General features: G+C 43.2%; 1 protein-coding gene across 5 annotated transcripts in view; it reads left to right on the forward strand.

The window, feature by feature from the left end:
- Positions 1 to 19,868, forward strand: part of ARID4A (AT-rich interaction domain 4A) — a 62,922-nt gene that overhangs the window by 28,899 nt on the left and 14,155 nt on the right. For all 5 annotated transcript variants that reach the window (XM_081191292.1, XM_081191290.1, XM_081191294.1 and 2 more), the window contains 10 exons: positions 7,730 to 7,802; positions 11,303 to 11,397; positions 11,499 to 11,596; positions 13,001 to 13,229; positions 13,799 to 14,043; positions 15,835 to 16,032; positions 17,069 to 17,153; positions 17,305 to 17,506; positions 17,746 to 17,808; positions 18,738 to 19,868. In XM_081191292.1, the coding sequence (XP_081047418.1) occupies positions 7,730 to 7,802; positions 11,303 to 11,397; positions 11,499 to 11,596; positions 13,001 to 13,229; positions 13,799 to 14,043; positions 15,835 to 16,032; positions 17,069 to 17,153; positions 17,305 to 17,506; positions 17,746 to 17,808; positions 18,738 to 19,868 (2,419 nt within the window). The remainder of the gene's footprint in view (positions 1 to 7,729; positions 7,803 to 11,302; positions 11,398 to 11,498; positions 11,597 to 13,000; positions 13,230 to 13,798; positions 14,044 to 15,834; positions 16,033 to 17,068; positions 17,154 to 17,304; positions 17,507 to 17,745; positions 17,809 to 18,737) is intronic.

A 19,868-nucleotide genomic window follows, 5' to 3' on the forward strand; every position in this document is an offset into this window, starting at 1 on the left:
GGTGCTTCTTAATTTCTGGATTTAAGTTCTTTCCTTTAAAAAAGTTAGGAAACGCGGAGAGCCCTCAGTGCATGGTTTTTTCCGAGGGAAGCAGCGGCAAATCATTGCACCAGGAAGAGCTTGTTTTACTTCGCCTGGCCCAAATCCTGCAGTTGCATGCTTTTGGGTGTGCGTTTGTTTTAAATCCAAGCACAGGGTGAGGGTGGTGGTGGTTTGCTTGCTTTTTAATGGGTCATTCTTTGTGGGGGGGGGGGGTTTATGTAGGATAAGCAATGTGGACTTTGCGAATCCTCCCCCCCCTTACACGGAGGGGGGGGGGTCGGCTCTTGAGCCTGTTGGACGAGGAGGAAACTTGGCCGGGCTGAAAGCGCGGCGACGCGGCCGTGTTTCCCTTTCGCTTCCCCCTCGTCGTCTGCGGCCTTGCGAGGCTGCAAACAGAATGGCTGTTCATGCTTCGAGGCTGCCTGCGGGGTTGCCATGGCGACGCACTGTTGGCTGCGAGTGCGCATGCTCGGGGGCGATTGAGCCGAGGCTTTTGGCAGGCTGCCCGGGGAGGCTTACCAGATGCTTTGAAATGGGCTGTCTCCTTTCTTCTCCTCCTCCTCCTCCTCTCATGTAATGTCCGATCCCTCCCTTTCCTTGCATTTACCTATTTATCTATTTATTTACCTATTTATTTGAACGGACCGGGGGAGAGGATGTGAGGAGCAATGCTGCAGAGCGGCGGCGGCGGCGGCTTCGGTGCAGCGAGAGAAAGGGACGCAAATATTTGCAAGTTAGGCTGAAGTACAGCGAGGCACCGCGAGCAGATTAGGTAGAAAAAGCAAATACATATATATATTTTAAAAACCCAGTTTGCACTTGGGAGGAAAACGCAGCACCCGGGTAAGGACTCCTCGCGCGTTCAGTAGGTGTAGCATTAATCCATTTCGGCCCCTGTGGGTGGGGGTGGCTTTTTCTTTCTTTCTTTTTTTTGGTGAGGGGTGGGGTTTACTTTTTTTTTAAGTTTTCTGATCTCTTCAGCAATGCATGTGGCAATGCATGTAATCCTCTCTTTTTTCCCCTCTTCCCCCCTTGCAAAATAAAATAAATTAAAAAATGCATGTATAGATATTTCTTGTTCCTGTGCCAGAAAAAAGAATGGCTTTTTAAACAAAATGGAGTCACTTTCCATGCAAACATGCTTTAATACTGAGCAAAGTGTAAGGGCTTGATCGTTTGTGGAATGTGGATTCTCTCTCCTCCTCCCCCCTCCCCCTCCCTCATGTTGTTATACGGAGTGAATAGGCCACATTTTGCAGGGTGTGAACTGTTGCAATCTGCGCTAGGGGTTTTTGTGTGTGTGTCTTAGCATTTGTAAATACACCGTTGTCGCAGGTAAGTGAATGAAGGGCGATCCCCCTTCTTTTAACCCCTGGGTAATATTTTTATATGTGGTTGCTTACAACTGATACTTGGCTTCTAAAGAGCTTCTGCCTTTCAAACAAAAGAGGAGGGAGGGGGGGAGCGTTGTTTTTTCTTTTTTAAAATAAAAACTGCATTCCTGTGCATTTCTTTTTAGACCTATCTCGGAATTAAAATGTTGGTAGAGACTGGAAGGTAAAGTACACCAGAAAGAGAGATTAGCATAGGGGGGAAATGCAGAATCTATTGTTTCATGTGGCAGGAGAGAACCTTTATATAAAAGTGAAGATATGGAGATCAGTCTGGCTGGTGGAACACTGGCATTTGCTTTTTATATTGTCAGCAGAAATCATTCTTACTGGATCATTAAGTCAAAGTGTTATATACGTATCTCCTTAAAACCTAATCCAGTCCTTTCCTCCTCCTCCTCCCCCCCCCCAGTCCCCCCACAAGGAAATATTCAAGCATATTATGTTGTTATGTCAGTTTTTTTCTTTTCTTTAGTGGTTTGATTCAGAAGTAAAATGCAGTCCTAAGAAGCGGCACTTCATCCGGCTTCTCTTCCTGCTATGTAAAATCTTTTACATTAAAAATAATGTAATATTTAAAATAACTGGCGTGGAGTTCTGTTCGAAACGGGCTGCGATTTTTTACAAACCTGCTTTTGTGCTGAGATTTTGACACCTGGTGGTTTTTCTTGCAGTTCTGGCAGTGGAATGGGCCTTGGGACTGGTAAGCCACCTCTGGATAAAGGACACGCTGGGTCCAATCCACCAGTCACGGCTTCACTTGCTCCAGTGGAGATTGTTTGAGGCTCAAACCCATGCCCTATTGAAATGTATGGCGCCTGTGTAGCCTCAGCAGTGCTTGGTGTGCAGCTTATTGTTGTGCCTCCCCTTTTCTGCATGCAGTTTTCACTGTACCCGTGTAGGAATTTGAACCCAGAACTCGGTCAGTGAAAAGAAACCAGTTCCCCCATTGCAACATACTACCCCAGGGGTCAGCAAGGTTTACCTCGCCTGGGCTGGTTAACTCCAGTGGAGATCCCTCCGTGGGCCGGATCGCGCGGTCGCGATTTCCTGCACCTGTGCAGATGCGATTTTCTGCATCTGAGCATGCGGAGACGCGATTTCCGACACCAGGAAAGCGAGTCCCTGCGCTGCGCTTGTTTAGCGCAGCACGCGGGGACTCACTGAATGGGCAGCTCTGGGGGCGGCTCATGGGCCGGTTAAACGACCCCCGTGGGCCACTTGTGGCCCATGGGCCTTAGGTTGCCTACCCCTGTACTACCCCTTTCCCACATGGATATGTTAATACGTCAACTATTCTTATTCTTACATATTTATTTATCCTCTGATTTTTTCCCCTGACAGTACTAGAAGTCCCTTGAACCATTCAAGTACTGAGTTTCGAGCCAGGAAATGTCTTCCTAGCCCTTGTAGCAAGTTGGCAATTTATCTGAAGCGACTTGTAGAAATGGTGCGTGTGATGTGGCTTTGCCATTCTTCTTCCCAAAGCCTGGTTTCTGGCTTTGTTATTACCGCCATGTGCAACAGTGCATCAAGGTACCATTATCCAGGTGATCAGGTTCATTTTTTGTTCTTTTTTTGCAGTTGTCCCAAAATACTGCTTGTTAATCCTGAGCTTTAATGAGTTGCTCTTGGGTTACAATTGAAAGCTTTTGTATTGAGATTTTATCAGGTTGAAAGCTATTCCAGTTATTATTCTCTTGCTCTTTTTCACTTAGCTCAGATCCATACCTATCCCATTCCCCAGCAGGTGAGGAGGTGATTTCAGATTTGGCCAAAAAGGCCAAATCCGTATGCAACTCAGTAAAATAGCAGAAGGCACTTTCTTTCCTCAGACATTGTACCCCTTGGATCCTCTGGTGTGTCCAAAAATGGGGACCATGTCCTTTGGTCTTCGTGATCTTGAAGGACCTTTACAGAGGTTCAGAGGGCTTATCTCAGAGGAGGCAGAAACACCAAAAGCAGCCATTTTGACTTTCTTCAGATTTTTGTTTTCTCCTTTTCTTGCTTTTTATAGTTATTGGAGATCTGCCTTAGTCAAGAGCCTAGATCAGGATTGGCTAACCCTTGGTTCTCCAAGTGTTGTTGGACCAGCTCCCAGAATCCCTGACCATTGACCATGATTGATAGGTCTGGAGGGAGTTGGGAGTCCCAACACCCAGAGGGGGCACCATATGGATTACCCCGGTCTCCATGCTAAATTCAGTTCTAAAGCTGGGCTTACACACACTACATGCATTTGGTTCAAAGAGTTTGGAAAGTGGGGTGGAGGTGGTCATAGAATCTGATGAAACCCCTAGATTAAGATTGAAACCAGGGTTCCTGTAGATGATTGGTAGCTTTTAGTACTGTTCTTTATTCATATTATTACAGAATTTTATTGGGAGATCAGATTGTTCCCCAAAGCTTGGAGACAGCTGCGTCTGCAAAAAAAAATACACGTTTGTTTAATGATAACTTTCAAAAGTGTGCAGGACTTTCATGTTCTGAAATTCCTTAACCTTGTAAACATAAATTTCCTTTCGGCTGAACATATTCAGCGCCCGTGTGACTGACAACATCTATACCTACTGCAGCATAATAATTACAATAGCCATTTGACTCCTGTGTCCTTGTTGGAAGGCGCAGAATGTTTCCTGCGCAGAATGGACTTGACTCGCTTTCCAGCAATTTCGTAGTACTTTGATAAAATAATGCAGTAAAAGAAAATAGACATTTGTGGCGCTCTTGTTTATTTGGAATGCAAAAACCTAATTAAAACCTTTGCAGCATGTTTCAAAACCTTGATACCGACACAGTGTGGTAACTTCAGCTGCCATTATAAACCTTTTGCATAAATGCTCTATACTCATATTTAGAATTCTCACTAAATATACACATTCCTCTGAGGCTATAAAAAAGATGGTTGGGAGGTTCTAGAAACTGCACATCAGAAGCAAATTCTGTGTTTATCTCCTTTTGAAGAATAACAAACTCTATTAAATTTTCTTCCTATTTAAAACCCTTTTAATATTTAAGGCAAAACTAGGAATGAGAGGTATTCCCCAGTGCCATTAACATTTCCTTAGTATTTATAATAATAATAATTTGTTATTTATACCCCGCCCATCTGGCTGGGTTTCCACAGCCACTCTGGGCGGCTTCCAACAAAATATTAAAATACAGTAGTCTATTAAACATTAAAAGCTTCCCTAGACAGGGCTGCCTTCAGATGTCTTCTAAAAGTCTGGTAGTTGTTTTTCTCTTTGACATCTGGTGGGAGGGCGTTCCTCAGGGCGGGTGCCACTACCGAGAAGGCCCTCCGCCTGGTTCCCTGTAACTTGGCTTCTTGCAGTGAGGGAACCAACAGAAGGCCCTCGGCACTGGATCTCAGGGTCCGGGCAGAACAATGGGGGTAGAGACGCTCCTTCAGGTATACAGGACCGAGGCCCTTTAGGGCTTTAAAGGTCAGCACAAACCAACACTTGGGTCACTTGCTGTACTTCCTTTATCACTGATAAAACCATTTTAAAAGATTGTAGTTACTAAAGAGAGCCCGTAATGTTCCACAAGTTCCTTAGTAGCACACAGTGCCTGCAATTTAGTCCAAGTTACTTGGGAGTAACACCCAATCTACACAGTGGGGCTTAAACCTTGGGTAGACATGCATAAGATTGTCCTATGCGTTTGAGATTTCTATATTTTATTCTATGCAGAGCATGGCCCGCAATACTAAATAATTAAATTAAGAAAACTGCGATGAACTTTCATTATATTTTGTTTTCCAAGCTGATGTAAGAAGCACAAAAGTGCAAGTCAAGCTCATGAGTTTGGGGAAAACAACTCTCCCATTTTATTTAAAACTGTATCCCATAGCATCACTGAATGAATTTGGCAATCATCAAATATGAAAAAATAAGAGTCCTGCTTCCAAAGAGGAATCTATAGGGGCTTATAGCTTTGTTTACAGATTAGTAGGTTTAAGGCTAAGGTGTTTTCCCAGTGCTCCTAAGGGATTTTGGGATTGAATTTCTGTCCCTGTATGCATAAAGCATATGATTTGACACCAAGCATCATCCACCCTTTCCAGTCCAATCCCCATTTATGTGAAGCAGGTTAAATCAAATGGTGCATATTCAGAACTACATTCAGCACTTTGCTCCCAGTAAAAGTAAGTGTGCACAAAAGAAACCCTAAGATTACTTTTAACCATTTTGCTGTAACAGGATCACCTTGGTGTAATATTTAACATTTTGCTCAGTTACACCTGACACACATGCGTTAAACTCCTGAAGTACTTCTGAAGCATTTTATTGTGATGCTGTAAAATTTAGCATAAAGGCTGGTGCACACAGTCTGTCAGAAAACAAGAAATTGCAAAGTCTTAAGGATTCATGTGATGCTACTGGAGCCTGTCTGAGAAATAAACATTGAACAGAATGGCCCCTGCAGCACTGTGGAATAGATATATTTGGCTTTCCTTCCCTCTCCTACCACAAAAAGTGAAAGAATATGAACACTAAGTGACTCTAATAATATCAGCCCCCAAATACTCTCCAAATAAGCACTTGGGTGACACAACTTAGTTTTTTCTTCAGAACGAAAAGTTCCCTTAGTGAAGGAGAACCACGATAAATGCTCAAGAATAATTATGATTGTCAGTAGAAATGTTTGTTTGCAAAATCATGGTTTGTAGGCTGTCTAGAGGGGAGAATAACTCCCCCATGGAATCATAGAATCATAGAGTTGGAAGAGACCACAAGGGCCATCGAGTCCAACCCCCTGCCAAGCAAATCTCCTTTCCAGGAATATTTCTGTCATTAATGATGTGATCTGGGATTCTCTGCCGTCCATCCCCCCCCCCCCCCCCCCGGGCATGTAGATAGATGCAAAAGTCACTTATGGAGAGGAGTTACCTATGTATCTCAGATGCAGCTGTCCCAGGATGTGTTGTAGTCGTTGGAATCCCGGGCTAGGAACAGGGAGACCAGACTAAGTTCCCATTCAGCCTAGAAGCCTGCTTGGTGACCTTGGGCCAACAGCCCTCTTCCAGCGTCGCCTGCTACCGCAGGGTAGCTATCAGGACACAGCGGGGTGGGAACAATGTATTCTGGTCCTGCTTTCCTTGGAGGGAGACTGGGATTGGTAGCTGTCCCGCAAGAGGTGTGGTGCTGCAGCAGATTCATGTGTCTCCCGTGCTTGGATGAGATTTAAAAATCTGTCGGCAAACGTGCTGCAGGAGTGAAAGCTTCATTCTTGGCATAGATCGCTTAATAGGGAACTCGGCCACCAGAAATTGAGCGGAAACATGAGAGAGGTATTGGCATTCTTGGGGGAACCCCAAGGTTTTCAGAAGTACAAGCACCTTAAACTATGCAGAGGCCGAAGAGCCCAGCGGGGACTGAGCATGTTCACTAGCCAGAGAATGTGTCTTGTCAGTTGAAACCTGGGGGTGGGAGAAGGAGGCAGTGGTTCTGCTGGGGCCTCTTAAAGCAGGGGTGAGGAAGTGGCCCTCCAGGCCTCTTATCTGGCCCTTGGAACCCTTCCCAGGCCACATCCCTTATTGGCCCTGTTTCACTTGAACTTTGCTCATTCCTCTTCCTTGTCTGGATAGAGGAGAGATGGGTGTGTGTGAAGAAACCAGTCTGCTGTGCAAAGGTAAATTCACATTCTTTGCTCTGTTTACTATTATTCTGGCCCCTGGCCCTCAGAAGATTGTCTGGAAGGAAACGTGGCCCTTGTTGTGCAAAGGGCTCCCTGCTTCTGCCTGACAGCTCACAGAATCCTGCAGAAGGGTGTAGTTGGCTGGAAAGAACCCTGAAGCAGAGCACTTCTGCTAAGAGAGAAGGGTACACTTTGTGAGTTCAGAATTGAAGTGATGCTGCTTGTGGTTCCATGACTTTCCAGCTGAAACTGAACAGAGATTAGTGACTCTAATAGAGCACCTAACTTCAGCTGCTTTTCAGGTTAATAAGCCAATCCCTGTATATTTTCAGGGGCAGTGGTCTCTTGGGGATGAGGCCAGGCATCAGGGTCCCTTCAAAATGAAGACTGACCACTTGCATTTAACGGCAGCTCCAGATCCTGTCAAATCTCCATCAGACGTCAACATGCAAGACACTTTCTATCAAGTTGCTTGGATACCATATAACGTATTTTGGTGAATAGTTCCCTCTTGCCAATTTTATAATACTGTTTTTTTGCAGATCTGAAATTTGTCGAACTCGGCTCTCCATATGCAAATGCTTATGATGCTGCAATTAAGGCAAAAGCATATACTTTTTTAAAAAAAAATGTCTCCTCTTTTCTTTTGGCAGCCTGAGGAAGAGCTTGATCCTGAAGAGAGGGACAATTTCCTCCAACAGCTTTACAAGTTTATGGAAGACAGAGGTAAGACTTGACTGTCTTTTAGAATGATGGAAGCTCTGAACCTAGTGTGGAAGTGCATTTTAACAGTGCTATATTTACTGATTGCACCGAATGCTTGTGATGTGCTCTGAATGCTATTGAGACCACATTCCTGTGCATTCGAAGGGAAGTCCCATTGAACTTGGGGACATTTACTTCAGAGTAGATGTGCAAGGCATTTGGGCTCGTGTTTACAAACGTTAAGCATCACCATCACCTAAAACGAATCCTCTTAAGCAATCTTACTGCAGTAATGAGTTTGCAGCAGCATGCGAGAGAAGCGAGGCATAGGTATCTGCAGGTATGTGGGACCCTTTTTTTGGGTGGAATATGGGCACTGCCAGATGACCAATTTATTGAGCATGCATCCTGACTTGTTTGCAGGGAGGTTATAAGACATTGCATCAAAGCAAGTGTTATCCCACATTTCCCCGTATCTTTCCTTACTGCAAAATTTCAATCTTTGGGGGAAGTGGGTTTGTTGTGCAGGACCTCTCAACCAGCTATAGTTGCACAAACTGAATTTGCCGGTATATGACAGAGTCCCACCTGAGAATAGCAAGCATCTGAAAACCCCCTATATGTGTGCACCAACATCTTGACGTATACCCAGAAGGTTATAGAAAGCCAAGTATAGAAACGTGTTATATGTTGATCTTGTATTTACATGAAAACCAATACAAATTATTTGGATTTGGATTAAAACAAAAAAACACACGCTGTAATGTGCTCCCAGTGATTCTTCCAGACTTGATCCACTGTGCTTGGTGCATGTTGTGGCTTCACCTTTTCAAGGGCCAGGCTTCCATCAAGTTTGCTGTGGGTAGTCTAGGTTCAAGAACACAAAAGATTAAAAGCTGGCTTGTCAGGTCCAAATCTGTTGCAGTATCAATGAAATACTCCTTATATTCACTGCAACTTGAAGTGCCAGGCAGAGTGATAGCAAACTAAAGCGCTATATGTGAGAGAGCCAGTGTGGTGTAGTGGTTAAGAGCGGTAGTCTTGTAATCTGGGGAACCGGGTTCGCGTCTCCGCTCCTCCACTTGCAGCTGCTGGGTGACCTTGGGCCAGTCATACTTCTCTGAAGTCTCTCAGCCCCACTCACCTCACAGAGTGTTGGTTGTGGGGGAGGAAGGGAAAGGAGAATGTTAGCCGCTTTGAGACTCCTGAAGGGGAGTGAAAGGCGGGATATCAAATCCAAACTCTTCTTCTTCTATATGCTGTGAAAGCAGCAAGTGAGCATGATTGTTTGCAATCATGTTGTTAGCCAATTTAAACCTGTTGTTATATGTTTGCGTTGAACTGATCCAGGGTCAAGGGATTTAATTCGCATGAATGTTCTCACATTGAAAAAGGGATATTATTATCATTTATTAAAATTGTTTTTATTTAAATTTCTACTGCCCTTCATCCAAGGATCACTGGGCAGTTTACAATATTAGTGTTTCGGTTTGCCTGGGATTCTGAGGTTGGTTTGCAACTAAACCATCTTAAGGTTGGTTGAAAAGGACAGATAAGACATTGAATTGCCTTCCTCAGTGCAAATTGTTGTCTGTTCATCACCAGGATGATGAAGAGAAGCTTGCTTGTATTTCCAGGCTGCTAGAAGTTAGCTTATTAGCGTTAGCCAAGGCTTCAAAAATCTCTTGCCTTGCGCAGCTACAAATTCTGAAATGCATAAAATTGCTCATTTTTAATCCTTGGCAACAGTTCTTGGCTGATGTTGCTGTCTCATGTAACATCTGTCTCCAATACAGTGTAAAATACTGGGCAACTAATTACTGTTGCTGAACTAATCTAATACCTCATGGGAGGAGAAGCCCTAGTTCATTTTTGTTTGTGGGAAGTCCCTGGTTCAATCCGTAGCAGCTTCTGTTAAAAAGATTTCTGGTAACACAGTGCTGGACTAGATGAATCTGTGCTCTGTGTATAAGGCAACTTCCTGTATGATCATATATTAATGTCTTGCTGTGGGTAGCATAGATCAACTGCCTAGAGAGGTCCTTGCGATCCTTGCTACAGAACAGGATCTGTCTAGGAATGCTTGCTTTGGATGCTCTCTGCTGGTAAATGATGGAAATGAAAATGACTTCTGGAGATTTCTCATTTGGACTTGACATTTAATTTCCTGGCATTATGCTCTGAAAATCTGAAAATCTCAATTACCAGTAACCATCCATAATAATAGCATGCACATATTTAAGGGTGGTTGACTTTATGGGGCCACTGCATATTTTCATTTTCTATAATAAATCCTGGATTGCAGATTATATTTTTGCAGTGGGGGGGGGGACTGTATTTATTTTTTCAGTTTGTATACTGCTAATTGCAGTTGTCTCTAAGCAGCATGCAGGAGACCCAATGCAATGAGACTAAAAATGAGTCAAAAGATAAAATAAGAACTGATGAAAATACCTTCTCAAATTCTTTTTTAAAAGGATTCGGTAAGCACTGGAAGTTCATTAGGAAGAAGGCCTGTCTGACACCAGCTAATAGAGAGTTCCACAAATACTGAGCATGCAGATCCTTGTGGATATGAGTCCTGGGGGACCATGCTGAGATTCCTGCATTGCAGGAGGTTGGACTCCAGATGACCCTTTGAGTCCCACCTTACTGTACGATTCCATGACCACCAACAGTGACTCCACTGAAGACTTTGGTGATCAAGCAGAGATACAAGGGCCTTATTTAGGCATCATATGGACAACCAGTGTGACCTTCTGAGTCCTGAAGGACTCAGTGCTGGGGATTGCCTGTCCCAATCTACCATCCATAGTGTTTTCCACCAGTTTGAGTGGTTTTCTATAGTTGAGCCTTGGTCCTAATTGAACATAATAAAATACTAGGCTGCAATCCTGATTCCACTTTCCTAGAAGTAAGCCCCATTGAGTTCAGGAGGATTTGGTTCTGAGTAGACTGTTAAAGATTGTGCTTTTAAGCTCTTAATGGTCATTTCCCCCTCCATTTTTTGCTGCTTGTATCCTCAACTCTTAAAAAAAATTATTCCTTATTTGCAAAAAATGATTCTGTCAAATTACTAATTGATTGTTGAGTCTATTTATGCCCCACTCCGGAAGGGAGAAGAGGTTGGAATTTCCATTACCTTTAAAGGTGACATTTAACTTGACACATCATTATCTTAAAGCCAGTCTGTATCCTATTTAGAAGAATCTATTTTACCAAAGCAGGCACCAGGTATCAACTTCTGCTTTGAGATGCTTGCAGCCAAACAGTTAGAAGAAGAAGCCTATAATGTAGCCATGCAAATAACTTACCAGTCAAATAATAATTCGCTTGCCAATATTTGTTGATTGATTGTGGTCTAATAGGCTAGGGGAATAATGGGACCAGCCTGGGTGCCTAGAGATGACATCAGGCAAGTGGCTATTTATAAGCTGTAAAGTGTAGATATGTGCTTTAGAGTAAAAGTACAAAGCCTGTGTAATAAATGCTTCTTTTGATATCTCTTTTATATTAATTAGGAACTCCTATCAATAAGCCACCTGTTCTGGGCTATAAGGATCTTAACCTCTTCAAACTTTTCAGACTGGTATATCAGCAGGGTGGGTGTGACAATGTAAGTATGGCATTTCTTAAAGCTAGCTTTTAATTTCAAGCTAACATTGTTTTAGTTTTCTATTTAATTTATATATGTGCAATTCTCTACCTCCCGCACAGATTGATAGTGGAGCCGTATGGAAGCAAATTTATATGGACCTTGGCATTCCTATTTTGAACTCGGCTGCTTCCTACAATGTAAAAACTGCTTATAGAAAGTAAGTAGTCTCTCTTTTTATTTTTATTTAAGATACTTACTTAGACCCGAAGGAAATCATTAGCAGGATTTGGCAGGGGGAGGAGGCAATATAGACAATAGCAAGGGGGAATATCACTAACAATAACTTCACGGTCCTGTACAGGTTTTTAGCTACTGTACATTTTTCTGTCTTGCTAACTCAGCAGTCCCAACTGCCGTCTGCTGTGGCTAACAACTTAAACTTCCAAATGTAATATTACATTTAAAAGCAAAATGGTAAGTCGGCGGCAGCTAGAATTTTTGGCCTCATTTGGGCAATCATATTTCTGCTTAGTTAAGCCCTAAGTACAAACAAGCCTTGCATCTCCTCCTATAATCCCTTTGCTCCTCCCTTTACAGTAGTGAGCAAGCAAACTAGGAGAGAGACTTCAAGTTAACTTAGAGTTTTGCATTTTGTCCATACTGGGAAATGGTGATTAAATGATTTCAGGACAAAACAGGATATTAAGCCATGGTTTGAAATTTTATAGTTTGACCTTTTTTTCTTTTTTTAAGTGTTGAGATTCTTGTACCCTGCTTAGAAACTATTGTAATTAAGTGGCATATAGATTGTAGAAATAAGGAAGTCCGTATGAATGACATGGGGAAATTATAGCTAACTGAAGACTTCCTCTTGACTTATTTATTCATAAACCGCCCTTTATCCGACGATCCCAGGGCAGAGTACAACATTAAAAAAATAATATACATAGCTTAATAACAATTAAAAAACCTTTAAAACAATTGCAGAAAAAAGTGTATCAACAATTCTCCCCTCATTTAAAATGCCATAGATTGTGTAAAGAGGAATGTTTTTGCCTAGCACCTAAAGTCATGTAAGGATGGTGCCAGGCTGACCTCTGGAGAGAGCATCCCACAGTCTGGGAGCCACCTCAGAAAAAGCCCCTTTTCTTGTACCTCTCAGAGAGGGGGGACAGACACAGAAGGGCCTCAGGTGACAAGCACAGTGTCTGGGTCGGTTCGTACTGGGAGAGGCAGTCCTTATTTGTCATCTCAAGCGAAGGAGCTGCATGCGTGACCACAAGGTTCATTCATATCTCTGCTTATTACCCTAAGATACGGCCACCCGAGCCAGCCTAATAAAAATCACATTTCCAAGAGTCCTCTGTGCACTGAGCATCCATATGTCAGGACACCAGGAAGACAGAGAGAAACCTTCTTCCCACTATGACTGAGGATTAAAATGAGAGGGTGGCGTGGGGAAACAACAGCGCTGCAATTGTTGGGAGAACCTCCTCCTGAGTTAGAGCAGAACTTGAGGGTGTTAAAGGAGTGCGCATTCTCCCTCTGTGCTTCCTAGGTGATGGAAAAAGCCTTATTTTATTTTTACATTGCCAATAAATTGCTTTTCCGAAACCTGTAGGTATCTTTATGGTTTCGAAGAGTACTGCCGGTCTGCGAACATTCAGTTTAGAACCATCCACCACAATGAACCAAAAATAATAGAAGCAGTACAGAAACCAGAAGAGCCAATGGAGGAAAGTGTAAAAGAAGAGCCAGAGATGTTCCCCATAGAGGTTCGCAATGAGGAGGATGAAAACGATTGCAGCAGTGAAAGTGAAAAAGAAGAAATTGAGCAGAGGTCTCCTAGGGTAAGGTCCATCACTTAGAACCTTGTGATATTAATTTGTTATGCTCAACTTTGGAATGGAAATGTGTTCCTATATGATTAGTTCTAGATATTTCTTTCTACTTTTATTTTATCTGACATCTGTTATACCTTGCTTTGTTATAAATAAATGGAAAGAAAGAAAAAGTACAATAAAAAAGGAGGTTCCTACCCTTGCTCTCCCAGCAGGGGTTTAATTAACCAGCTATAGGCTAATGAGAGTAAGCTAATGTTTGTTCTGGAAAAAACTCGCACCTCATTTCCTCCTGCGTTTTCTCAGTCCTGTTTTCCTCATGGTTGTATCTGTTGCTGCTCACGCTGCTTACGTGGTAACAGAATCCATGTTTTTAGATACCTATTCATAAAGCTGTGATGGTGGCTTTCAGGTATATATTTTGCTTGTCTGTGAATTCCCTGATGCGCCGCTAGTCATGGAAAAAAGCTTTAACTTAATACTGCAGCAATGTATTGTGTAATCCTACTGCCTTGAAGGCAGCAACGCAGTTTAAACCGCATGCTTTCTTCTCCCCCCCAAAAAACCAACTATTATAGGGACGAAGGAGACTTGTTCGTGATGTCACTGTCGCTAAAAAGGAAGGCGAAGATGATAAAATGCCGGACAAACTAAGAGACAGCAACAAGGAGAACAAAGATGTAGAAGACGTGTCCAGTAATGCAGAAAAAAGGGAAAATGAGCTGCCACTTGGAAGCAGAAAGACCACACCAAAGCAAAAGGAAAAGAAAGCAAAAAAGGAAGAGGAATCTGACAGGGAGTCAGATGAAGAGGAGGACAGGAGGCAAGAAATATGTCTTTACTTCTTCTACTTTTTGTCTGATGCTTGGAATTGGACGCCCAGTGAAAATGACCCTTACTCCATGTTAAATTGCATCTCAAAAGGTGTCGTTCTATAGGGCAGGCTCAGTATAAGAACGTAAATGGACAAAGTCTTCATCCTTTTTAAAAAGCTTGAGGCTAACAAAGAGCTTGGTAGTATGATGGCTCCAAGAGGAAGAAGGTTATAGGAAGCTTCAGTGCCAGGGTTGGGGAATCTGTGCACCTCAAGATGTTGGACTACAACTCCCATCCTCCCTGAATATTGGCCATGCCAACTGGGACCAGTGGGAGTTGGAGTCCAGCAATACCTGAAGGGGCCACAAGTTCCTGCAGTAGCTCTACACAAAATTCCTGCCTTTTCTTTGGCGAAATAAATATATGCCAATTTCCATAGTTTCCCATTACCCGTAGGCTATGAATCCTTGTTGTTTAGTCATGTCCGACTCTTCATGACCCCATGGACTAGAACATGCCAGGCACTCCTCTCTTCCACTGCCTCCTGCAGCTTGGTCAAACTCATGCTGGTAGCTTCGAGAACACTCTCCCACCATCTCGTCCTCTGTCGTCCCCTTCTCCTTGTGCCCTCCATCTTTCCCAACATCAGGGTCTTTTCCAGGGAGTCTTCTCTTCTCATGAGGTGGCCAATGTCTTGGAGCCTCAGCTTCAGGCGATTGTCCTTCCAGTGAGCACTCAGGGCTGATTTCCTTCAGAATGGATAGCTTGGATCTTCTTGCAGTCCATGGGACTCTCCAGAGTCTTCTCCAGCACCATGATTCAAAAGCATGAATCTAGGCTGCCTTAAAGCAAAATCCTGGGGTGTTCAGCTTTAGCAAAAAGGAATCCCTATCTAAGGTGACTTCCGACAGCATAATCTGTGCTTGAGCAGAGCTTATTCATGAGTTCCATCAGAAGGGAACTTTTTTAAGAATATGGATAAGAAGTGCTGTTGTGGTGCTGGGCTGTACTAGGCATTTACACAAGGCACTTTCAAAGAGCTTCTTGTATAACAGTAATATATATTTGTGTGCAGGGTTCTGTAAGATGTAATATTCAAGTTGATGTAGCTATTAGGATTGCCCTGTTTAATCCAGTTAGATTTATTTTATTTTTAAAACCTTGAGTTGATAAAAAGGTACGCCTGGCTTTATTGGGATTTATTTATTTACAAAATACGTAATAAAAACTGAAGGTAGGAAGCACCACCTAATGAGCCATTTATACTTCTTGCTTCAGAAACACTGTTTTACCTATATTCAGGTTTTAATTGAGTGACTAAAACTCATGATGATTTGATTTAAGGGGGTTGCTGCTCTAATTCCTATGCATCCTTTGGCTTCTCAGATAATTGTTTGGGTACAAATTCAAGGTGGCATTAGAACACCATGCAGTTGTGCACTTGTTTGTGAAAGGCCTTTCTTTAACTAGTAGGCAGTCACTTGAGAAAAGTACTCAGCAGTAACAAATTAAAATGAATGTCATGAAAGGCTAATCACGACTTGCATTGGGATTGACTTGAGCGCTTTCCATCAGCTCCACTGTGGCTCTGTGGGATTGATTAGGTGCTTGCACAAGATTCATTACTTGGAAAAGTGCACTTTTGCCTGGATTCAGTTGCTGAGTCACTTTCATTCAAGGCAGAGGTTGGCATTGCTGCATTGCCGCCATGCAAGCATAATGTAAGTGAGGAGGATCACAGCTGCTGCCCACGTCTGGCCTCTAATTAGTTTGCATCCTGTTACCTGTCTTGCTGCAGGGAAGAACTCGAAAACCGAGGAGAATCGGAAGGAGAGGAGGGTGACGAAGACACAGAGCCTTGCCTAACGGGAACCAAAGTGAAAGTAAAATACGGCCGGGGCAAAACTCAGAAAATTTACGAAGCCAGTATTAAAAGTACAGAGAATGATGACGGAGAGGTTTTGTATTTGGTGCATTATTATGGCTGGAATGTAAGGTGAGGAGAGAAGAAAGTCAACCTTGTAATCTTGCTTTGCAGTCATATTGTAGTGGCAAATAAACGTTCAGGTGGACTACCTGAGGCCCTGCAGACAGGTGCCTTCAGTCCTGCCCCTTCTCCTCTTTTATCCTGGTGTGCTTTGATCAGGCGTGAGCATCGTCAAGTGTTTTGCCTGGGCTGTCTTAGGAGCTGCTTCGTGCAGCCATTTTTAAAAGTCAACTTGGGATGAGTCAATGTGCCCCAAAAATGTTCGCTTAGGAAAATGATACTGTCAGGAGTGCCCACACATGTTAAGATTTGATGGACGGCCTCTTGTTTACTCAGCAGTGTTAAATGAAGACATGGCAAACCTTTGATGGTTTCCCTTTTCTTTATGGACACAATTGGACACTAAGGGCAATATCCAGGAGCAGGTGACACAGTGGGTCTGGTTGTTAACCAGAAGGTTGGTGGTTTGAGCCCACCTAGGAATAGCTGTGGCAGAATTTCCTGCATTGCAGGGGGTTGGACTAGATAACCCTTGGGGTTATCTATACTGTACAATTCTATAATTCTATTATGGGTGCAAGGGTTTCTGCTAGCGCAGTGGAACTCCCTCTGCCACACACCCACTGTTCTGGAGTGTTCTCCAACCTTCTGGAGCAGATTTGGGGAGGTATGGGGCACAGAGAGAAGGAAAAACTGTAAAGCAAGAAAGAAGTTGAGATACATTAAAAATATATATATAACAAGTCATTGGACAGTTTCTTCATTTTGGAAAAAAAGAATTTTATTTTACACCTAGAAGCATTCAATATCTGAAATGACTACTGACTTACTGGAAATGTTGGGATGTGCTGTTTATAGTTCACCTACTAACTAATCTTTTAAAATTTAAAACATTGGGGGGGGGTGTATGGTGCAAGACTTCCTTTGTAGGCTTGAAATCTAGGGGTGGGGATGCTTTTTCGGGTGAGATTCTTTTTACAATTAGCCTTTGCTCTAAAGCCATTTTTAACAGGAGTAATAATTCTGCATGGTATGTTTTCCGTAGATACGATGAATGGGTGAAAGCTGATAGGATTATTTGGCCTGTGGAGAAGGGAGGCTTGAAGAAGAAGCAGAAGAAAAAAGCAAAAGTATGTAGCATTATTCATAAGCCTTGTTTTTTCAAACCTTTTTATTTTCAAAAAGGGGACTTTTCCCTTTCTGATTACCCTTTCTTTCTGTAAATCCTCTAAGATATGTTGCACAGTAGTAAAATGACCATTCGTATGTATCTGTGTTCAGAGTAAAGAAGAGAGTGAAAAAGATGAAAAGAGAGAAGAGGAGAAGCAAAAGGTGAAACGGGGGCGCCCTCCTCTGAAATCGACTCTTCTTTCAAACCTGTCGTGTGGTCTGCCCAAAACTCCTAATAGCGAAAGTAAACCAGGAGCCCGAAACTCGCGCAGCAGCCTGCCGGATTGCTCACCCTTGCCTAATGGGACTGAAGGTATTTCCAGTTCAGGACTGGGATTTTTGGTGCATGGTTTTTTACAAAGGCTCTTGAACAAGCAGCTAATGATGCTCTTTAGGATGGCAAATCTTTTCTTCTGATTTAAAAGGCATGAGGTGTAAAGCATAATGTGCTAAGTAATGGGCGGGCACACACTCTTGGAGAATAAATAAAACATTTTCTTTGTAGTGTTCTTGCTTCCAATCACTGATACACCCTCTTCCTTTAATTCTTAGGAATGTCTCGCAGGCAAACAAGACGTAGCTCAGGAATGTTGGATTCTGACAGAGGGTCAAATGGTGAGTAGGTTTTTTTTTTCATATGTTGTGGGAAGATTTATTATGAAATCTGGGGAGGGGGGATGTACAGCAAGAGGATTGAGACAAGACTCCACCTGCAGTTGGGGAGAGGAGCAATACAGTGGTACCTCGCAAGACGAATGCCTTGCAAGATGAAAGAGTTTTCCGTTTTTTGAGTCGTTCCACAAGACGAATTTCCCTATGGGCTTGCTTCGCAAGACGAAACGTCTTGCGAGTTCTTGCGAATTTGTTTCCTTTTTCTTAAAGCCGCTAAGCCGCTAATAGCTGTGCTTCGCAAGACGAAAAAACCGCAAGACGAAGAGACTCGCGGAACGGATTAATTTCGTCTTGCGAGGCACCACTGTATCTATTGCTTCCATTGGCTCTTGATTACAGCCTTTCATGGTGTAAAACAGTGTGAATCTCATAAACAGAGTCTTCATGCTTCTAATGAGACCTATTGTACTCTTGAGACAGAGAGCAGAGGGTGAAATGCAGCTGCGTCATTAGGTATGAAATACTCACACTTTACAGAAGTTTAACCTTCTGAATGCTCCCATCTCCCCAGTCATCATTAGCAACGAGAGAGGAGCTGTGCTTTTCTAGACACTTTCAAACTGTACCTTTGTTCTAGCCTACTTTCTTTGTAGCTTTATTGAAATAATATTTCTCTTTAGCTTATGGGGGGTATCCAACTAAGGTGACATTCAGAGTTCTGAGTGGAGACGTATTCCCTTCACAGAGCTTCATTTTCCAGAGTTTCCTGTGAAAGAGGGATTGCTAAACTACTCTGGGAATTGGCCTCAGTCATACGCAAGAATAGAATGATTGAAATCAATGGGCTTTGAATGATTTAACTGCAACTGATATCAACTTTCATATGAAGTTGTGCCTTGACTACTTGTTCTGTGCTATGTATTTTTTTGTAGATTCAATTTCATCTGACAGTGATGCGGATGAAGCTTCTGAAAAGAATGCGAATGAAGAGTTTTCTCCAGCCAATTCCGACCCAGAAAAAGATGAGAAACGAACAGTTGAAAAACCTGATGAAGAAATCCCAAAGATCTCACTTGTGCTGAAAGAGAATGACAGGAATCACATCCACCCTTTGGAACCTTTGAAACTAGAAGTTGAAGAAAACGAACAAGTGGTTCAGATTTTTGGAAACAAAAGTGACCAAGTAGAAGATATCAAGAGGGAGATGGAAAAATCACCTAGAGCGAAAGGACGGCGGAACAGAACAAGAGACTCCTCCCTGGAGAATGTAAAGAGCACGCCACTAAACCAGGAAGAGGCAGCAAGCGAACATCTCTCGGATTCTGAAAGATTAGACACGTCGTCCTTGGACAGTAAAGGACTGAGCACCCCTTCTGAGAATGAAACAGATCCTTGTACAAAAGATAAGAAGCTTTCGAAAAGGAAGACGGCGGAACAGCCATCCCCCGACAAGCGGGTCCGGCTGGTGGGCGAGATGGAAGTGCCAAATATCATGTCCGAGGGGAGGACAAATGAATGTTCTGGGACAGAAGAATGTAAGGACTTTGGTGCAGATGACTCGCTCAGAAATGAGAACGAAGAAATGCCGTCACTGGTGGCGGAATCCGATCAGCGTCTTCAGGGTCGGGGAGGCGAACACTTCGATTGTTCCGAGGAAAACCGCAACCCCGCACTGAAAGACGAGGACGATTCCATGCCTCAGATCGGGCCCGAAACTCTCCTCTGTCACGAAGTGGACTTGGACGATGTGGACGAAAAGGACAAGATCGGGCCTGAAAAGTTCATAGCAGAGAAGCCGGACTCCAACCACCCCACTTCAAACCCGCCTGCCTTACCTCCCGTGATCCAGCCCAACTTCTCTGTGGCCTCTCCTCTCACCTTAAGTCAGGATGAATCACGGAGCATCAAGAGTGAAAGTGACATCACCATTGAAGTGGACAGCGTGGCTGAAGAGTCTCAGGAAGGTCTCTGTGAGAGCGAGTCTGCCAATGGGTTTGAGGCTTTCACCACTACTTCAAGCAATTGTAGCATCACCATCCCAGAAAGGGAGATCGGGGAGAGGG

Source organism: Podarcis bocagei (assembly GCF_964188305.1).
Source record: "Podarcis bocagei genome assembly, chromosome: 1".
Classification (NCBI taxonomy): domain Eukaryota; kingdom Metazoa; phylum Chordata; class Lepidosauria; order Squamata; family Lacertidae; genus Podarcis; species Podarcis bocagei.